Genomic DNA, 20,129 nt, shown 5'->3' with positions numbered 1-20,129 from the left:
TAAACTAGCAAGTGCTAATAATTGTAAATTTCATGAAAACATCCACGTGTCAGTCAACAATAAACTTGCACGTGCTAGTTTATTGTAAATTTCATGAAAAACATCCACGTGTCAGTCAACAATAAACTTGCACGTGCTAGTTTATTGTAAATTTCATGAAAAACATCCACGTGTCAGTCAACAATAAACTTGCACGTGCTAATAATTGTAAATTTCATGAAAACAAACCACGTGTCAGTCAACAATAAATTTGCGCGTGCTAATAATTGTAAATTTCATGGAAAGTTGGCTTTTTTTTTTATTTTGCGGTTTAAAAATAGATAAAATCAACCGAACAAAATGCAATTTTCATATAACCATTATTAATTAATTTTTTTTTTTCCGTGTCAACCAGATTTCTCTTTGGCATCTAATTTATAAGCGCGTAGATAACCGCCTCTGTTATAACGGCATCGGAGGAAAAGAAGCTCCACTTATTTAATCGCTTATCGACTAAGCAGACAGGCCAAGTAGAAAAATGAAATATCTTGTGTGAGGGAAAAACCATTGAACATGCCTTGTCAGATAATTGTTAATCAATAGGTTTTATTGAATAGTTTGGGTAACAGGTGTATTGACTTTTAGAAGGCAGCTGCACTAGATGACTGTCATGTAATCTGTTTTCAATAAAAATACACTAACCGCCGTTTTTAAGTGATTCTTGAGTTGAAAACTTTATCCATGTCACAGGCAGTTACTTCGTGTTTGTAGTACTCACGCTCTGCAAAAGGACTCTTAAATTGATCTTTCGAAATAACTTATGAAACAAGGTGTTCTTTTTTTTTCTTTTTATAAAGCAGCTTCATATAAAGGTTTCCGTTCTCCTTAGCCAACGTCTTTTTACTTTGATTCGTTTTATGACGGCTTAAAATATATATAAAATATTAAAAAAAAAAAATTAAAGACATTCTGTTAAGAACTGACTTCGTTTAGGGCCGGAGAAAACATATTAGCGAAGTTTGTTGGTGGAAAAATAAGGCAGAAAGCGGATTTCAATATAGAAGATCAAAAGAAAAAAAAAAAAAGTCGTTTGCAGTTTATTTTAGGAGTACCCGGTAAAAAAACAAAACAAAAAACACTGCCAAACATTTTCGTGTTTTGACATTCTCTCTTTTACCAAAAAAAAAAAAAAAAAGGACATTGCTTTAGCATCTTCTCTATTACTGAGATTACCCGGTAATCAGAGTAATGGTAGCTATGGAAACTTTGTTCGGTCGCCTAGCAACCGTTTAAAGTTTCTTATGGATGATTAATGGGTATTTACGATGTATTTTTGTAATTTATTTAATAAATTAAACAAGGGGATGATGCGCGAAACTTATTGTGGCTTTCTTGGACTAGGACCGAGTTAGTCGGTCTTCCATATAGGGGTTTTACAGACAAATTATCGAAAGAGACAAGACAAAGAGAGATCAAGAGAACACAGAGATTATAAGGGTCAATTTGAAATCATATTTTCAACAGTTAATAGATATCTATCAAACCATTTAACTTATACCAAACAAGAAAACAGCAATGACCCATATTAGGACTAATAAGCAAAGGTAACTTACCTTCATCCAGTCTATTTAGTCCTAATATGAGTATTTTGGTATAAGTTGGTTGTGGTGAATCCATGTACACGATGTGGAAAGGCTGAGGATAGTCGAGAAAAGTTCTTTAGGATGTCACGTGACCTCGGTTGGGTTGAAGATTGCTGGATGTGAATGTCGGAACTTCTCTCTCTCTCTCTGCTTTTTTTTTTTTTTTTTTTAATCTTCTCTCTCTCTTTTCGTGTCACCGCTTTTTAACTCACCTTGCATTTGCCGCCGTTTCGTGCGCGTTCGGGAAAAACGGTAGTTACGGGAGATGGTTCATCCTCTCGCGTTCATCTCACAGACAATTAAGCCCACAAGTGGTGTCTAGCGAGGACCATGTCTGGCTCGTGTCTGTTGGCCCCTCCCTCAGTTCAAACGTAGCAGATCCGTACACAAGCTAAGTGGTGCCATTGGACAGTCGGTCTCCGCACATTTGCACTAAGAACGGTCTCGGCTACTTGCTTCGGCTCCAGTGGCGGCCCAGGTAGACTTAGACCGTGATGTGACGCGCGGGAAAGAAAGAGAGAGAGAGAGAGAGAGAGAGGGGAAGATAATAAGAAGCCTTCGGGCAATTTGCCTGGAGGTCTAGAGGCCGCAATAGATCCGAGCGCCGACGCAAAGTCTTGTCCAATTGGAGACTGCTCATGTAGAACCGACGAAGCTGTACAAATATGCCCCACTAGAGAGTGCTGCCAGCCCCGGACGTAGGGCGCAGTCGCGCGCTTAATCACCTCACCCGCAGGAATCTGAGTGAAGGATTGCGTCGCTTGCTCCGCTCAGTGTCGGCCTCCGTTGGCTTGCTTGTCGGGGCCCTGTGTTGTGTGTGTGTAACATCACCCGTTCTGCCAAAAGCCGTTGCTTCGGAGGAGTTTCTGGAGGACGCTGCTATTGTTTTGTTTTGTTTTACTTTTTTTCCCTCTTCTTCTTCCTCTTTCCCCCACCAACACCGCCACCACCCCCTTCGGCGAGGGACAGTGTCGCTGTGTCTCGGGCCGTAGGACCTCGGCCCCTCCGATGCAGTCGTGTTTGGAACTACACTCCAATGCGGCCTTCCGACGTTGTGCAACGCCGGGCTCTCCCCTCTCTCATCCGCAGCAGGAGGGGGACTCCCTCCCCCTCTCCCACTCGGACATGCCGAGTGGCAACAGTGGTGTCGCCCCATCTGCGTCTCCAGGCTGTTCCTCGTGTGACCCCGGCAGTTTCTATGGCTCCCAACATTGTTGCCTGCCCGCGAAAAAGGTCGGATCCTACGACCACCTTCATAGACTCAGAGCTTTGAGTGGATCGGGCTCCATGTACTCGGTAATTGTCCCCTTTTTTGTTGCTTCTTTGTGGTTCTTTTTAGAGAATGAAGGCTCAGTTAAGGGGTGGTGGAGAGGCACGGTCGGGGGTAAATGTAGTTAGCCCTCCCACCGAATTATTTTTATGTTTTGCCCTTTTATTTAAAAAGAAAAAAAAAAAAATCTTCCCTTCCTTGATTTCTAGGCCATGAAATTTTTTGTTTGCCTGTAATTTTTTTGGCAAAAAAGGCACGTTGCCTAGCAACTGGCTTGTTTTCCCTCCCCCCTGTAGAGAATGACTGCATGCGCTAGTTATTATAATATTTGTTTATACGAAGTTTTGCTTAAAACAAAGTTTATTTACAATTGTTTTTCAATGCACGCTTTTTACCTTAGTCTTGAGCCTGAGTTTCCTGATAATTGCTGCCATGAACTATTTACTTTCTTTTTCTCAATCATGCTCATTAAAATTGTTTGTATTTTTTAAGTTTTCTATTCTCGCTTTTATTTTTTTCCTTATGTCTTATGTTCGCTTCCGCAGAAGGCGGCTCTCGTGTGGTCTCCAGACCCCCATGGTAAGACAGCAGGCCTGGCGACCAGCACTCCTGCCCCAGTGCGTCCTGTATCCCCCTCGTCAGGCCTTGTCCATTGGATGTCTATGATGGCGGACCACAGTCACATGAACGTACCATCTCACTCCAACCCCCATGAAGTGCATTATATGTGGAATGGGGTCGAGGTATGGATTTTCCCTCAATCACTAGATCTAAGTTGCACTCACTTGTAGATATAAGTACACGTTTGCCTCACTTCTCAGCGACACTACACTTACATCTAGAGTTGAGGAAAATGGACTTGTTTCCTCTCTGTCTTCTGTAAAGTTTCAACCTTTCTCATTGCTTAAATACAGAGTAGTTTCTGTTTCTTTCAATATTGTTTATCCTAGATATATTATGTCTCTGCTCTTAACAGGATGTAAGTACGAATATTCCTCTTAACCAATTACGAGCGATAATATCCTCTTTCTTTACGTGTTCATTGATTCTTAGATGGATTAAAGTACGAATATAATCTTCTTAACTGTACATAAGTACTAATATCCAGTACGGATAACTACTACTCTTAACTAATTATAAGTACGAATATTCCTCTTAATCAAGTGATAATGTACCCATTCTTATGTGTTCATTGATTCTTAAATGGATTAAAGCACGAATATAATCCTCTTATTTACCAATATATCTTAACTCTTAACTGGACATAAGTGCTAATATCCATTATCGGTTTATTAAATCGTTAACTGGATTGAAGTACGAATATAATCCTCTTAATCCTCTGAACTACCAGTTAATGTTCTGATGTTTCCGGTATCACATGTTCATTGACTCTTGATGTACACACTCTTAGCCGTATAAATCTACGAATAGCATCTTAGCAAGTATTGTGTGGATGTCTCCACTGTCACCTGTTCGCTGACTCTTAATTGAATAATTTTCTTAAAATGCAATCTTCTTAATTATGAGTTAAGTAGTTAATATACCGATGTCTCCACAGTCATCTGTTCACTCCTCTACTGACTCTTAACTAGGTAAAAGTACGAATGTGTTCTTCTTAATTACCATTTCCATTCTCATCTATCAATCTGTTGAAGTACGACTGTAATCCTCTTAATTATCAATTAATTTACTGATCTACCCACTCTCATATTTTCACTGACTCTTAATGAGCAGATGAGGCTCTTAACTGAGCAAAAGTACGAATATGATTCCTAAACTAGCAAGTACTCTACTGATTCACTCTTGTCATCTGTCCATTGATTGACTGAGTAAAAGTACGAATATAATCCTCTTAACTAGCATGTAATGTACCGAATATTCTCCCTCATCCGTCCATTGACTCTTGACCGGATAAAAGTGCGACTGTAATCCTCGGTAGTTATCAATTAAACTCGCTGACGTTCCCACTCTCATATTTTCATTAACTCTTAACGAACAGATGAGACTCTTAAGTGGATGAAAACGCGAATACAATCCTCATAACTGCCTCTCCTTTTCATTGACTCCTAACAGAAACGACTCTTAACTGGATGAAATTACGAATATGATCCTCTTGACTAACAACTTAATGCGCCGATGTTCGCTGACTCTTAACTGGATGATAATATCTTAACTAGCGATAAAAGTACCGATGTTCCTGCTCTTATCTCTTTAATATTTTATGACTCTTAATCCGTCCGAAGTCCTCTTTGTCACGTGATAGTATGTACCATTATTTGATGACTTAACAAGATATTATTCAAAATATACGTTTAACTTATCTGATTACTCTTAACGATTCATATTCTGTTCATCTAGCAAGAATAACGTTAAGAATTCATTTAAGAGTAAAGCAATATTGAAAGAAAGAAGCATTTCTCACTTACTACACAGATTAAAAAAAAAAAAAAAAAAAAAATCTATTTTCCTCCTCTTAACTAGATCAAGAGTGTGTTTTAAAATGTCTTCAATACAAGCTGATTTACAAGTTAATTAGCACTTGTATTTCCACAACAAAATATTTACGCTTACAAAAGCGGTAGATTATCTAAATGAGAGGTTCCTAGATGAGTGCCGAGGCACCTTGGTGTGCGGCCGAAGGTAGGAAAAGGTTCAACCTCTGATTTAGATAATAGATTGAATATTGTAAAGAAGATTACTTCGCTTTCTAGATGGGGTGTATGTCGATAATATTAAGAACATAAACTCCGTTTCCTGACAGAACTGCACGATGAAAAGTTAGCATGTTCGAGTTAAGCCTAAATCAGAACGAAAACAAAGTTGTAAACAGCTGATTATAATCTAAGTTATTTTAAGAGGATGTATTAATTAAAAGGGGAGCGCACGTCTGCATTTTTCTTCCCCTCGTTAATTGTATAACACCCCCTCCAACTGCCTCTTCCAATTAAAGAAATATTTCGTTATAAATGCTTTATGACAAACCTATGTACCAAGAGAGAAAAAGACGTCAAGAAAGAGACAAATAGACAGAATGAGAGAGAGAGTTCCTTCCGGAATAGTTTTGTTTGCTCGTGAACAATTATTTCCCAGCTAATTAGCGAAACCAACACACACTTGCTACTGGCTATTGTTGGCAAATGTGTCTGAACGCTCTGCGAAGAATCACCCACGTGCGATCGCTCGTTCCCGCTCGAAAGGAAATCAAAAGGGAGCTCTCGCTACATGAAGGGAATGTTTGTGCGTGTACACAATTCCACGTTTGTGTTTGAAGCTGGTAATTCAGCTCAGATTCGTCCATCTCTCTCTCTCACTACATTCATTTTCTGTACACAATACGCTATGTTAATCTTCTGTTGCACAGAGAGAGAGAGAGAGAGAGACAGTTTTCATCCGTTGGTGGTATACCCAGGAACTGCTAATCACTGTATATTATCGGTCATGCAGTTCCTTTTTATCCCTGCAAGGAACAGTTCGCCATATCGATTATTACTAATTATTTAACTCGATTAGTAAAACAGTTCCGTTTTTCTAGTTATCTAAAGTTCATTTTCTCATGGAAATCACAGTGAAAATCACAGTAGATCCAACTCCTCTTAATGAGCCGTGATTACCTGATCGATTAGTTGCGACTTGTTGTGACTTCAAAAAGATCTAGTCTGCAATGAAGTTGTAATTATTGTCGCGTCGTGTGGAAGGAGGGGGCTGCTGATAATGTACTCACGAGGGGGCGGCGGATGTTCAGGGCTTCACTGGGAATCATCTGAGAATTGAACTGTGAAAAAGAACGGTGATTTGAATTGTGAGACAAGACAGATTAAGATTATTTTACACAGTCCCCCCCCACCCACTCTCTCTGTCTATCTATCCTTCTATTCATACATGTTTATATTCTCTCTCTCTCTTTCATCAGTGGAATTTGTTTTAACGTTTTTTTCTATTTTAAAATAGTCTGTGGGATAACAATAATAAACGACCGGTTTACGTCCCCCCGTCCACACCTCCCGGTGAAATAGAGAAGACAAGGGATTTTTTTTTTTTTTTTGAAACGTAAAAATGAAGATAGAACATTTCTCTAATTGCGCGTGTGTGCGCATGCGTAATGTCGAGTTCAAATTGTTAAAATGGCTCGCCCGCAGCGAGGCAACACTATATTTCGAGAAGTGACACATCTGCCAGTTATCGATGATCTATTTTCAATCATAAATTCGTCCAGTTTCACGATACGATGCCCCGCGGTGGGGTCACGTGCACGGCGGAGGTGAGAATGATTACTTTATAACGTGACAACATTTTTGTTTTCTGCATCTATCGCGGACATCCCGGATAATGCTTACAGCGCCACCTGCAGAAATATTTTGCCAAAACGTCTAAATCGAGGCCCACTTATTGGCGTTCGAATATGTGTGACGTCATTATCGGACTTTTTTTTTTCTTTTTTTTTGTGGCTGAGTTTTCTACAAGTCTTTCCCGCCTTCTTTCGCACAGTGGTCGTGTGCTCCAGGTGGCGCTAATAGTAGTGGTAATAGTACCCCTTTGGCATCTTTCCAAAAGGATGTGGATCGCGTGCTGTTTGCCGAAATTTCAGTGTTGCTGCTTGTCGGGGAAATGCAAACATGTTTACCACTGGACGGCATAATTAGGCGACAAAAGAGGGACCGGGATGTAACAAGTTTTAAGAAGGAGGGGGGGGGGACGCATTCATTACATCAGTCGCCACTGAGAACCAGTGGCGCACTGATTTGGAAACAACCGTGAGAAACTCCATCCTTAAAGCAGCGATTAACCTTGGAAAAATCAGCCAGAAGCAGCGCATTCGACAAGATAATCATCGCTTTACCACCCCTTCCCTCCCCCCTACATGAACACACACATGAAACTGACAGCATTTGCCATCGCCCATACACACTCGCGAATCACCTTGCACACCTCCTGTGGTATCTGATTTGTGTTGAAACAGAGATTTCGACAGAAAGACAGAAGGGCTTACAGGAAATTAAGAGGAGTGACAGGGAAAGATGAAGCCATTGAAAGAGACAGATAGACGAACGTAGCCGAGTGGTCTAGTGCGAGGGTACATAAGTATAAGCGCTTTTGAGTGACCGTGGTTCTAGCCTGCGTGAATGCTAAATACGGCGATGTTCGTGTATTCTCTCTATCTTGTGAACAGTTCTCACCTTGTGTGGTCATCCTGGAATATAAAGAGAAATTTTCTTTATTTATATACAGCGAGAGAGAGATGGTTGAAGGAGACTTCGTGTAACAGATAAAGACGAAGAGATAGACAGAGAGACAGACAGTGTGTGGGAGAGAGAGAGAAACAAATAGAGAGAATGAGACAAAGAAATAGAAGGTAGAGAGAATGGGACAAACAGAGAGATAGAGAACGAGACAGCGAAACAGACAGAGAGAGAGAGAGAATGAGACAGATAGAGAAACAGATATATATATAGAGAGAATGAGACAGACAGAGAAACAGATAGAGAGAGAGAGAGAGAGAGAGAATGAGACAGACAGAGAAATAGATAGAGAGAGAGAGAGAATGAGACAAACAGAGAGAGAGAAAGACAGAGAATCAGATAGAGAAAGAGAATGAAACAGGCACAGAAACAGATATATAGAGAAGGAGAGAGAGAGCGAGAGAATGAGGCAGACAGAGAAACAGAAAGATATATATATATATATATATATATATATATAGAGAGAGAGAGAGAGAGAGAGAGAGAGAGAGAATGAGGAAGATAAGGATAGAGATATAGACAGAGAGAGAGAGAGAGAGAATGAGGAAGATAAGGATAGAGATATAGACAAAGAAAGCGCAAAAACAAGGGGAGAGGGAGAAAGATAAAGACAGAGAAATAAATAAAGTGAGAGAAAGGAGAGAGAGAGAGAATGAGACAGACAGGGAGAGAAAGTGTGTAACAGAGACAGCTAAAGAAGTAGACAGAGATTGAAAGATAAAGACAATATACATAGAAAAAGAAAGTGAGAGCAAGAAAATCAGAGACAAAGATAGTGGGAGAGTGAAGGGAAAGAGAGATTGTGCGGAATGAAACGTAATCGCATCAGTGCAGGCGTCTCGTCACTAAAGAGAGAGCAGAAATATATGCGGTCATTATGACGACAGGTCAATGAAACGGACAATTAAACCCCTCCCCTCCGCACAACCCCTGTCGAGTACAAGATCTTTGTCAAGATGGAGAACGCTTTACAGGCAATACGGACTGTTTTGTTAACTTGGTGCCGGCCGCAGCAGTAAGTCAACTGTCACATATTGCCCTGGGACTGTCACGCGATGGGATAAGAACGGCCTTTTGTCATCCTCCCTCCTCAACGACATTAACAAAAGTCCCACTTCTGGTATCTACGAGCGAGTCATGTGATCGGCATTAGCGCTGTTTTAATGTCGCACATTTTAATGCCGTCTGTTCTGAACGCACTGCTGCCGACATCACTTTTTTTTGGAGGAAGATTCCGTCACCATGACAACCAAATTACGTAGGACTGCGTAAAATTAATCGTGGCGCATTTCGCTTCCGAGAATTCATCGCTTATTAAAAGAGCGCGAAACCGGTTGCTCCGTCATCGAATACGAAACCACAGGTCATCGGCAAGCAGAAATCAACTCCGCTACATCTGTGATACATTCCGATCATTCGCGACGTGTCGCATTTCCCTCCCCTCCCCTTCCCCAGCCCATAATCGCTCGCCATGTGCTAAACAACTACCCGTTTTCTTACGGCTACGAACTAGGTCACACTACTAACCCTGTATTATACCCGTAGTTCGCTGATTATGAAATATTTCTTTTTTGACCGCCACCCACGTTCGCGGAGCCCACCAGCTACTCTAAATGTGCACGCGACATTGCTGACACTCTTACGAACACTTTGCCGCCTGTCCGTAAGAGGCTACGAACATAGCGTATCCTGTAACAAGAAAACCCTCTCGGCATGGATGGTTATTAGTATTCATTCCTGCAGGAAACCCTTGCGATCTCACTGCGCAGTTACATCCCACGGCGGCCACTTGAACGCGATAAAACAGCTGAGCTCGGTTCGCTTCTTTCCGTATTTCGAACTCTAGTTTACTCATTCCGAAATGTTTACACATTTTCTGCCTCAATTTACCGAAATGTACAATAAAAACCATTTGTTAAAAGTTATCTGTTTATCTAGGGTGAAACAAACAAGTTTTGTTCATTGTTGAAACCGCACGTGACTTTAAACAATGTGTACTTAAAACCTGCGAAAATCAACTACGGTTGTTTGCAGATTCTTTTAAAAATCTTCTGTTCACAATGCATGTCGCATTGTTGAAATATACATTATTTAAAGCTGCTAGTGAAACGTGCACAATTTGTTGCATTGCAAAAATATTGTTTGGGACAAACGATGTTCATTTCATTTAACAGAAAACTGAAAGCAGCAAACAGCGTTCATTTCATTTAGCAGAAGACTAAATTTAAGGAGGAAACAAAGCGTTCATTTCATTTAGCAGAAGGCTAAATACAACATACGTTTTTTGCACCATAAAAATTACATCATTTTTTAAAAGTTACCTGTTTATCTAACATGAAACGAACAAGTTTTGTTCATTGCTAAAACCACACGTGACTTTAAACAATGTATAATTAAAACCTATGAAAACCAACTATGGTTGTTTGCAGATTCTTTAAAATATCTGTTCACAGTGCATGTCGCATTGTTGAAATATAAGTAATTTAAAGCAGCTAGTGAAACAAGCACAATTTGTTGCATTGTTAATAAATATTGTTTGGGATAAACAATGTTCATTTCATTTAGCAGAAGACTAAATAAAAGAAGGCAAACAATGTTCATTTCATTCACTGGAAGACTAAATATAAGGGAATAAAAACGTTTATTTCATTTGGCAGAAGACTAAGGAGCAAACAATGTTTATTTCATTTAACAGAAGACTAAGGAGTAAACATGAACATTGTCTTCTGAAAAATGTAATGAACGATGTTTTCCCCTTATTAGTCTTCTAGTAAATGAAATGAGCATTGTTTGCTTGCACCTTAGCTTCTGCTAAATGAAATGAACAATATTCATTTGATATTTAAAAATCTAAATAAAAGAAGAAAACAATGTTTGTTCATTTCATTTACTAAAAGCGAAAATATAATGGAAAAACAACGTTCATTTCATTTAGCAGAAGACTAAATAAAAGGAGAAACTGTTCATTGAAAAATGAACAATTTCAACAATGTTCATTTCATCGTTTCTCCTTTTGTTTAGGCTTTTGCTAAATGAAATGAACAATGTTCATTTAATTTTCAGAAGACTAAATAAAAGGAACAATCAATGTTCATTTCATTTACTAGAAGACTAAATATAAGCGGAAAACATCGTTCATTTGATTTAGCAGAAGACTGAATTTAAGAGGCAAACAGTGTTCATTTCAAATAGCAGAAGACTAAATATAACACGTTTTACAGATCATAAAAATTGAAGTTTTTGTAACATGAAACAAGTTTTGTTCATTGTTAAAACCGCACGTGACTTTCAACAATGCGTAATTAAAACCTGTGGAAATCAACTACGGTTGTTTGCAGATTCTTTAAAATATCTTCTGTTCAGAGCATGTCGCATTGTTGAAATCTACATTATTTAAAGCGGCTAGCGAAACGTACACAATTTGCTGCATTGTAAAAAAAATATCGTTTGGGACAAACAAACAATGTTCATTTCGTTTAGCCGAAGACTAAATATAACTAATCCGTTTTTAACGCGATAAAAAGAAGACAGTCAAGGATGCAGAATAACTTTCACGAATCGAACAAGAATTTCTTCGCGTTTCCTCGAACGATTGTTCCGCGCCATATTTCTTTCGCAATAAATAAAGGAATATTGATAAATAATCCCCATTTTTATTAGTGAAAGACAATGCGAGTGCATGTTTCATTGTGTCTATTAAACGCGCTTTTTCCTTCACTCTAAGGCTATTCCTAATTACATTTCGCCGACTTTGCTCTGAGCGGTGGCCAACGCGTAAAATATCGCCTTAAACTTCCTGAATCCGACGGTGTCCATTGTGTCGAAACCCCGCCGTATCGCCTACGGGCAAAACGAAAACAAAAGACAACTAAAAGCCGCTTTCAATGCTGTTTGATCAGCGCACGTTACGAAAATCCTTGTACGTATAACTCTAACGATGCACAGCCACTTAGATGGGCGAGTATGCTCAATTATGCGTGGTGTCGCCATCTATCGGATGACAAAGTTATTAATAACGCCATTATGTCTGCAGTCGGGTGGATAAGTATTGAGATTTGCGCGCGAAAGTTTTAAATTTATAGTTATAAGAACGAAAGAGGGGGGTGGGGAAGTTGTTTTAAGGTTGGGGGTTGTACTCCGGATTGTAGAGAAAAAGGTGGACAGTCAAGATGTGGAAATTTCTCTCATTTTGAGAAAAACGTTTAAAGAAAATGAAGTGAGCTGGGGCATTGTTTGGGTGGTGAATTTATTCAGATCTTTCTTTGCGAATTTTAAAATAGTAATCCACATTAATTATTTTGGTCACTGCAGATGAATTTGTAATGCACATCGAAGAAATGTTCTCTTGAAAATAGCCCAAATGTTTCTTTATCTCCAATACTCTTCTTACCTTCTTTTAACCTTCTTAAATAAGCCATAAAACTGTCGCTCTGGACATAACCTTTGACTCCTCCAGAATGCAATTTCATCTGAAATTACAGTCTGTGGGGTCAGGATTTCATATGAAACCGTAGGACTAAAGAGATTTTCTAAACGTTAAACAAAATCTGATATTTATTTATTTGTCAGAAAAACATGTATGGGGTTCACAGCAAACAACCAAAGAGACACCTTCACCTCACCACTGATCATCATATACGCCGAATGCTGTGTTGTCAACAGCACGCTGGTTGGACACTGGAGGACTGGAAACGAGTGTGCTTGCGCCTTCGCTTGAGGTCCAAGCAACACAAGTCCATGGACGGTGCCCACTGTCCAGGCGATGGTTGCTTAATATGGGGCATGTTTTGTTGGAAAGAACTTGAACCTCTAATGCGTGTGGACCAACGTTTCACTGGTGAGATCTACCAGCAGCTCTTAGGAGACCATGTGCGCCATGTCCACCACCCACTGCCGTTTCCCCACCGGGTGGAAAAGACCTGAGTTGGAGTCTTGTTGATTACGTGAGGAATATTGGCAAAACCCCTTGCACCATTTCTGTTTAAGTGAATACTCTCTCTAGATTCCGTATATCTACAAGTGCAGCTACACTGATAAACCCTCCCCCCCACACAAAAAACCTAGCAAATACCCTCGGTCTTGAGTTAATCCACACGGCTCCTGCAGACACACTCTGGTTCTAGTCCACCTATCCTTATTACAAAAGAAGTTACCCGTTTCACTCATAATGGAATCTCCCAATAGGCTAACTCCCCTTGAAACAGAACGCTACTGTGGGCTGAATCGTTAGAAGGGGGGCATTACATGGTGATTACTAGATACTTGAGTCCCTGATGAGTCTTATTTTTTTCTAGAAGACTCAAATTCTTCTAGTAAGAGATTGGTACACTTCCTGCATCAAAAACAAAGAAAGGAATCATCAGTAAAATTGTAAAATGCGCAGTACACTATATTCTTTAAGTTTAACAATATGAATATACAGGGTGTCCCAAAAGTTGTGCAAGATTAGTCATGTAATAAATTTCAAATATTTCATAATTTAGGGTAAGATTGGCCAATTTTGCCAATTCGGTTCGATTTTCATTGTAGTTTTGGCAGTTTTAATAACAGGGTACTCATTTTGGACTATTGAGATGGCAAGAAGCTGTGCTTAAAGTGGCAGATAATCAAGTGAACCTCTAAAAGCAAAACAAATGGATAACGAGTGATATACTAGAGCTAAAGGAAAAAAGAAGACAGAACAAAAAAAAATTAGAATGGAAATCAGAAAGAAAATAAAAGAAAACTGGATGAGATCCATATGTGAAGAAATTGAGAAACTGGAATCCTTACATGACCAATTCAACAAGCATAAAGTCTTGAAAGAGGCGTTAGAACTACAGAAGTTGTAGTGGAATTCTAAAAAGGGAGAACGGAATGATTGCAGTTTCAATTGAAGAAAGACTTGAGTGCTGGCAAGAATATATCAGAGAATTGTTTGGTGACAACAGAAAAGATCTGAAAATGTGGAAGGACCGAGTATCATGGAGGGAAAGGTGATCTTAGCGATTAAGTATGCTAAACCCAAAAAGGGAAGTGGTTTTGAAAAATTCCAGTAGAACTTTTAAAGATAATAAAGGTGGAGGTGCTGGTTGATCTGCTCAAAAAGATTTATGTGCCTGGAGAATGGTTGAGATCGTCTTTCATACCCATACCAAAATGTACGAATGCAATTAGATGTTCTCAGTTTCATTGGGATGTTTAAGGCGCTGTTATGCACAGCAGGCGGACTTCAAAAGGGCATGGAAGAGCCATGCATTGACGATACTTCTAAGGATACACAATCAAATTTATAAAAGATGAGAGGAAATACTTAGTGATTCTCAGTTTGGATTCCAGCAAGGATCGGGTACCAGGGAAGCTTTGTTTGCAGTTCAAACTCTAGTTGAGAAATGTCGAGATGTGAACTAAGAGGTACCCATCAGCTTCTTGGACTTCGATTGAGTAAGACATGACAAAATGTTCAAAACTTTAGAGAAGATTGGAATTGATAGTAAAGATAGAATAATGGCGAATTTGTATTCAGGATAATCAGCAAGAGTATGCATACAAGGAGAAAAGAGGAGCTCGTCAAGGTTGTATTCCTTCACCTATTTTGTTCAACGTGTATGCTGAAGAAATTTTTAAGGAACCTACAGAAGGGATGAAGATTAATGGCAATACAATAAACATGATCCGATATGCAGATGATACTGTATTGCTGGCTAGCTCTGAGATGGATTTACAAGCGTTAATGGATAGAGTTAATACTCTGAAAGGACAGAATTCGGGGATACCTAGTTCCTGGGCAACGTGACACTGTCACCCCTCTTGCTATTGGACGCACCCACCGCTTGGCAGGCATATAGGTACACTGCATTCACATAGACGGTAATTCAATTTGCGTATGGATAAACGTTGTTAGTTGACAGACTTTGAAAGAGTGTTGATAGTGGGTGTCCGGCGCATGGATCACTCTATCGCGGAGGTGGTACAGAAATTGTACTATTCCCGTTCAGCAGTATGAAGAGTGTGTCGGGAATACCCCGTTTCCGGAATAACATCTCATCTGTCCGGAGTCAGGTGGTAGATGAACCTAGCCGTCGACGTCTATCTCGCATTGTTTCAGCCAACCGGAGAGCGACAGTGGCACAAATCACCGCCGACTTCAACGAGGGAGGTGCCAGAAACGCCTCCACCAAGACCATCAGGTGATATCGTTAGCCGCAATAGGTTATGGGAGCCGTCGACCCACCAGAGTCCCATTGCTAACACTACGACACAGGATTATATGCCTGAACTGGGCGAAAGAACATCGGCACTGGACCTTGGATGGTTGGAAACGGGTCTTCTGGTCCGATGAATCCCGTTCCAGTTATTTTGAGCGGACGGGAGGGTGCGTATCTGGCAGAAACTGCCCGAAGCTATGCACCCGTCATGTCAACAAGGAACTGTTTAGGCAGGTGGACGGTCTGTAATGGTCTGGTGCGTGTTCAACTGGCACACGTTGGGACCTCTGGTATGTCTAGACGCATCCCTGAACAGTCCAGGTTACATGTCCATCCTTGCAAACCATCTGCATCTCTTCATAGTCATCGTGCACACACAGGGCAATAGTCTGTTCCAGCAGGACAATGCGTCTCCCCACAAAGCCGTGGTGACTAGCACATAGTTCGAAGAGCATTCCGCAGATTTTACCACCATGGAATGGCCTCCCTGTTCACCGGACATGAACCCTATGGAGCATTTTTGGGACATGGTGGAAAGGTCCGTTCCAGCTTTGGATCCTCCACCCAGCAGTGCGACTGAATTATGGACATCAGTGCAACAAGCATGGATGGAAATACCTGTGGAATGCTTTAGTGAACTAGTGGATTCAATGCCTTGTGTGTGACTACCCTTATCTGGGCGAAAGGTGGCCTACCTGTTACTAGACAGGTATCCCATGATTTCTGTCCATTCAGTGTAGAATAAACGAAACAAAATTCGTGGTGATGAGCAAGAAAGAAGTACGAACTACAAGAAGTACAATCAATAATGAAGAAATTGGAAAGAGTTAAAAGTTATCGCATCTTCTATGTATGCTGAACGAGGACCGCGACCATTATTGAGGTTTGTTCAAGAATTGAACAAGAACGTGCAGCCTTCTTTAAGATGAAGAATCTTTTATGCCGCTGTGATCCTACACTTCATTTTGTTTTGTCTTTTCTGTCCTCCTTTATGGAGCTGAGGTTTGAATTCTGACAAAGAATACCCAGAATAAGTTGAATGCTTGTGAGACGTGGTATTATAGATAGACGAATGTTAAGAGTGCCATGGACGGATAAGATAAAGAATGATGAGATGAAGAAAAAGACAACAATAACTAACACCATTAAGGAGAGGAAACTAAAATATTTAGGACATATGACAATCCAGGGTTGTTGTTGTTATGAGGGAGTTTAATGGCGCATAAGCTACCGACAATCCAGGGTAAGATCAATGGAAAAAAAATTAGTGGCAATCTCTGAACCCTCCAGGAGCGGACGGTGGACTTTTTCTGTTTGCTGGATGAAAAGCCTGAGTTTCCTGGAGAAAAAAAAACATGGCTGAGTTAGTCGATCTCAGGCGAGGGTAGCAACTCTCGCCTGAGATCGACTAACTCAGCCATATTGCGAAGAGCCCCGATTCTGCATGCTTCCATTGTTTCCACATTTGTTTAGTTTCGGGATCATAGTGATGGATCCAAGTTTCATCGATGGTGACTATCCGTGAAAAAAAACTCCTCTTGCTTTCCTGGCATATCGACAACATTGTACCATTTCCTTCTTCTGGTCGGGGTCAGAAGTCTGGGAAACCGTCTAGCAGACACTTTACTCATATGCAAGTGTTGCTGGATGATATTCTCCAAAGACCCTACAGGCCTACACTAATCTGGGCTCTGTAGCTAGTTCTTTGACGCTTATATATGGGCGATCATCCAGGATTAATGTCTCAAGGTTTTCAACACTCTTTTGTTACAGCAGTTGTTGGACTCACTGGGATTTCTTCCACATTTGAATTGTTTATACCAATGTGCAACAACATTCTAACCTGAGCAGTCTTCTCCATAAACAGCGACCATTTCTTTGTGGATTGTTTTGGGTGTTTTCACTTGCAGAAAGATCTTATTCCACTTTATCCATCGTGACACTCACTTCATTCAGGATTTCAAAAAAAAAATAAATAATTGTCTGATAGACACCAAACTTTGTGTGATTGCTATAGAGATTCAAGGTATCAAACAAAGAAGTTTTTCATCTTTCTCTCACAGTTACTTCTACTGAATACAAATCTTTTTTTAAACCCCCTTCGTGTATCTTCTCCTGTTGTGTGAAAAGGTTCTAGTGAAGTATTCAGCAGAGGTTCTAAGATGAAAGGCCTTAGGTATGTAATTATAAATTGTTGCACTCCATCAGTTCCATAAATAGCAGTCAGAGATAGCATATTGATAGCTTTAATCAGATGTTGACTTCTTGTACAGCCGTTTTCCTCTTTGAAGCGTCTGCTGAAGGTGATTTTTAATTGCATGACCTCTATTGAATTCAACTCTTCTTGTGGAGGAAGCAATATGGTCATGAATAGCCCCACTGGTTTTCCTTATCTTGTTGAGGAGACCATCATGCTTTTGTCCTTCCAGAGATCCGCCCAGTCTTCGATGCAATAAACAGCAACAGATTTTAGCCAACGTGTCCTCAAGGTGACCACCAGACCAGGATTACAGAACAGGAGACTGTCCAACGGAAAGATAGATGTAGCGAAGTGGCACTTGTTGATATCTGATAAGTTAGGAGAAGGAAGTTTACTCTTTGGACAGCATTCTAGACATTATGGTCAAGATCAGGGAACTTTATGATTAGCGAGATTGGCCTATGATCGGAATGAACCGTGGTTCACAATCGGGCTGCGAAGAAAGAATAAGGGTACAGGCGTAACACAGTGGTTAACCACCCTCCTGAGGTGTCCTAAGGCTATGAGGTGTCAATATACATGTATATCGACACCTCATAGCCTTAGTTGCTTTGGCGCTTAACGCACACACATAACCTAACTTCAATCAGTTGCGTCTTGGACACAGGTTCATCTATTTGATCGCATAATCATGAGAGAATTCAGACAAACGAATTATAAACTGCGCCAAACATGTTTAGACATGATCAGAGACACGTCAGGGCTTCGAGATCCATTTTGCTTGGCCCTTTCCTTAAAACCTATCTTTCTATCAGATATTTTCTGCAATCTATCGCAGATTATCGCACAATACAATCTGATAACTAGCCGGATCAGTGCCCGTTCTTCGTGATAGGTTCTGGTAAACGATCAAGGCTGTTTATCTCTTAAGAAAGTCTGGTAACTCCAGGTGTCAGGAGATTTCTTTTTTTTTTTATATCCGCTTCTTTTCGGCATTAGTATGAGTCACGAAGGTCATGAACTCTATCTCAATACTGACACAGAGCTGTATGCCCTGTCGCTTAAGGTCTAACAAAAAATAGGCTCACTATATCGGAAAACCCGATTAGGGGTTTTCAGAGCATGAAGTGGTTATTTTGGATGGGGTCACTAGCCCTGTCTACTTCGATATACGACAGGTATTTGATAGAAAAACGATTTTTTTTTTTATTAGTGTCGTGATTGCGTTGGTCTTTTGAAAGGGTCAGAAGTGGAATGAGTCACTGTGGGGTGGTTCAGATAACACAAATTAAAGTACACTTCATTCGGTCACGCATTCGTATCAAGCTTTTTATTTCAAATTTTATTTGGATTTATTTTTAATTGCATCAGTCTTGAGCAACTGTCTTAAGTTTAGATAAAAAGTAAATTAAATTTTAAGGATTTTTTTTTTTTTTAGGGAAATCCAGGTGTTATTCCGTTTCCCCAACATTAACACCACCTGGCGGCATCAGTAATACGATTCCAATTAAAGGCTTGTGGCCTGATAAGAATTTTTGGTCTACTGTACCCTCCTTAGATGGCCCTAAGCAAAAAGAATCCTGTAAATCCTTTAATTTTTCTACATGACGTAGATTCCAACCAGATGTACAGGGTGTGACAAAAAAATTTTAGCTATAATCTGAATTTATAGCAGTAGATCAGATGACAGGAAATGGATGAATAAATGCCAATGTGTTGCCATGGCAGATTTTAATCCTCCCGCTTAGTGACTTCTAGAACTCTAATGGTTAAGAGGATTTTTTAATCAACTAGGTGATTGTTATCTATATCGTTTGCCACTATACAGCACAGCAAAATTTCGACTCTTCTACCCCACACAATATGCGCAGTAAAATACAGTTTTATACCATTTTCCGATTTTTTATTTCATAGTACATGGTTTTTTTCCCCTCACAGAAACTAGAGTTTTTCATCCAGCAAACCAATCAAAGAATACAAGCAAATAGACACATTATAATAATAAATATCACTTTATTCCAAAAACGGGAACCCCGACCAAGTATCGTGGTATGGGATTCATTCCGCTGAGCACGGATTGGGCTTTCTCATATCTTCAGAAGGTTGTCTTATCTCCAGTGAATGTCTTTGTGTGGTATCGGACCATCTACACCTTGCAGTACTTCATTTTAACTCGGATTGTGGTGGATTCTTTCAAGATGACAACACAACTGTCCACCGCGAAAAAATTGCATCTAAATGGCTCTAGGAAAATTCAGTTTTTCAACATCCACCCTAGCCGCCTAATTCTTCAGATCCGAATCCAATTAAGGATGTCTTGGATACGTTGAAAGGGCAGTCTAAGTCTTAACCAACCGCAGTAGAGCAGCTGGCAAATATCCTGATCGAAGAATGGTCAAATCTGGAGCTAGACTTCCTCAGACCTTCTAGTAGAATCCATATCACGACATGCATGGCCTGTGGTTTGGGCAAAAGATGACCCTACCAGATATTGAATAAATGTTTCCAATTTTTTGGCCATTGAGTGTGAGTTCATTATTTTCAAGGAACAATCACTGCAGTTCGTGGTTGCAGTTGTATTCAGTATCCGACAGACCCCAGATAGATGCCACG

At 40.1% G+C, this 20,129-nt stretch overlaps 1 protein-coding gene and 1 long non-coding RNA gene across 3 annotated transcripts in view; one reads left to right on the top strand and one right to left on the bottom strand.

Annotated features, from left to right (window-relative positions):
* LOC150085324 (uncharacterized) overlaps positions 1-1,784 on the bottom strand; it is a 72,280-nt gene extending 70,496 nt beyond the window's left edge. For both annotated transcript variants that reach the window (XR_016546968.1, XR_016546969.1), the window contains exon 1: positions 1,593-1,784. This is a non-coding gene — a long non-coding RNA (uncharacterized LOC150085324). The remainder of the gene's footprint in view (positions 1-1,592) is intronic.
* A 383-nt stretch (positions 1,785-2,167) lies between these two features.
* LOC150085323 (uncharacterized) overlaps positions 2,168-20,129 on the top strand; it is a 736,427-nt gene continuing 718,465 nt past the window's right edge. The window contains exons 1-2 of the mRNA XM_090374526.1: positions 2,168-2,918; positions 3,438-3,635. Coding sequence (XP_090230652.1) covers positions 2,631-2,918; positions 3,438-3,635 — 486 coding nt within the window. The 5' untranslated portion in view covers positions 2,168-2,630. The remainder of the gene's footprint in view (positions 2,919-3,437; positions 3,636-20,129) is intronic.

Source organism: Mastigoproctus giganteus, chromosome 5, assembly GCF_048544385.1.
Source record: "Mastigoproctus giganteus isolate SK-2022 chromosome 5, ASM4854438v1, whole genome shotgun sequence".
NCBI lineage: Eukaryota > Metazoa > Arthropoda > Arachnida > Uropygi > Thelyphonidae > Mastigoproctus > Mastigoproctus giganteus.
The sequence above is the reverse complement of the archived record's forward strand: the minus strand, read 5'-3'. Positions and strand labels throughout refer to the sequence as shown.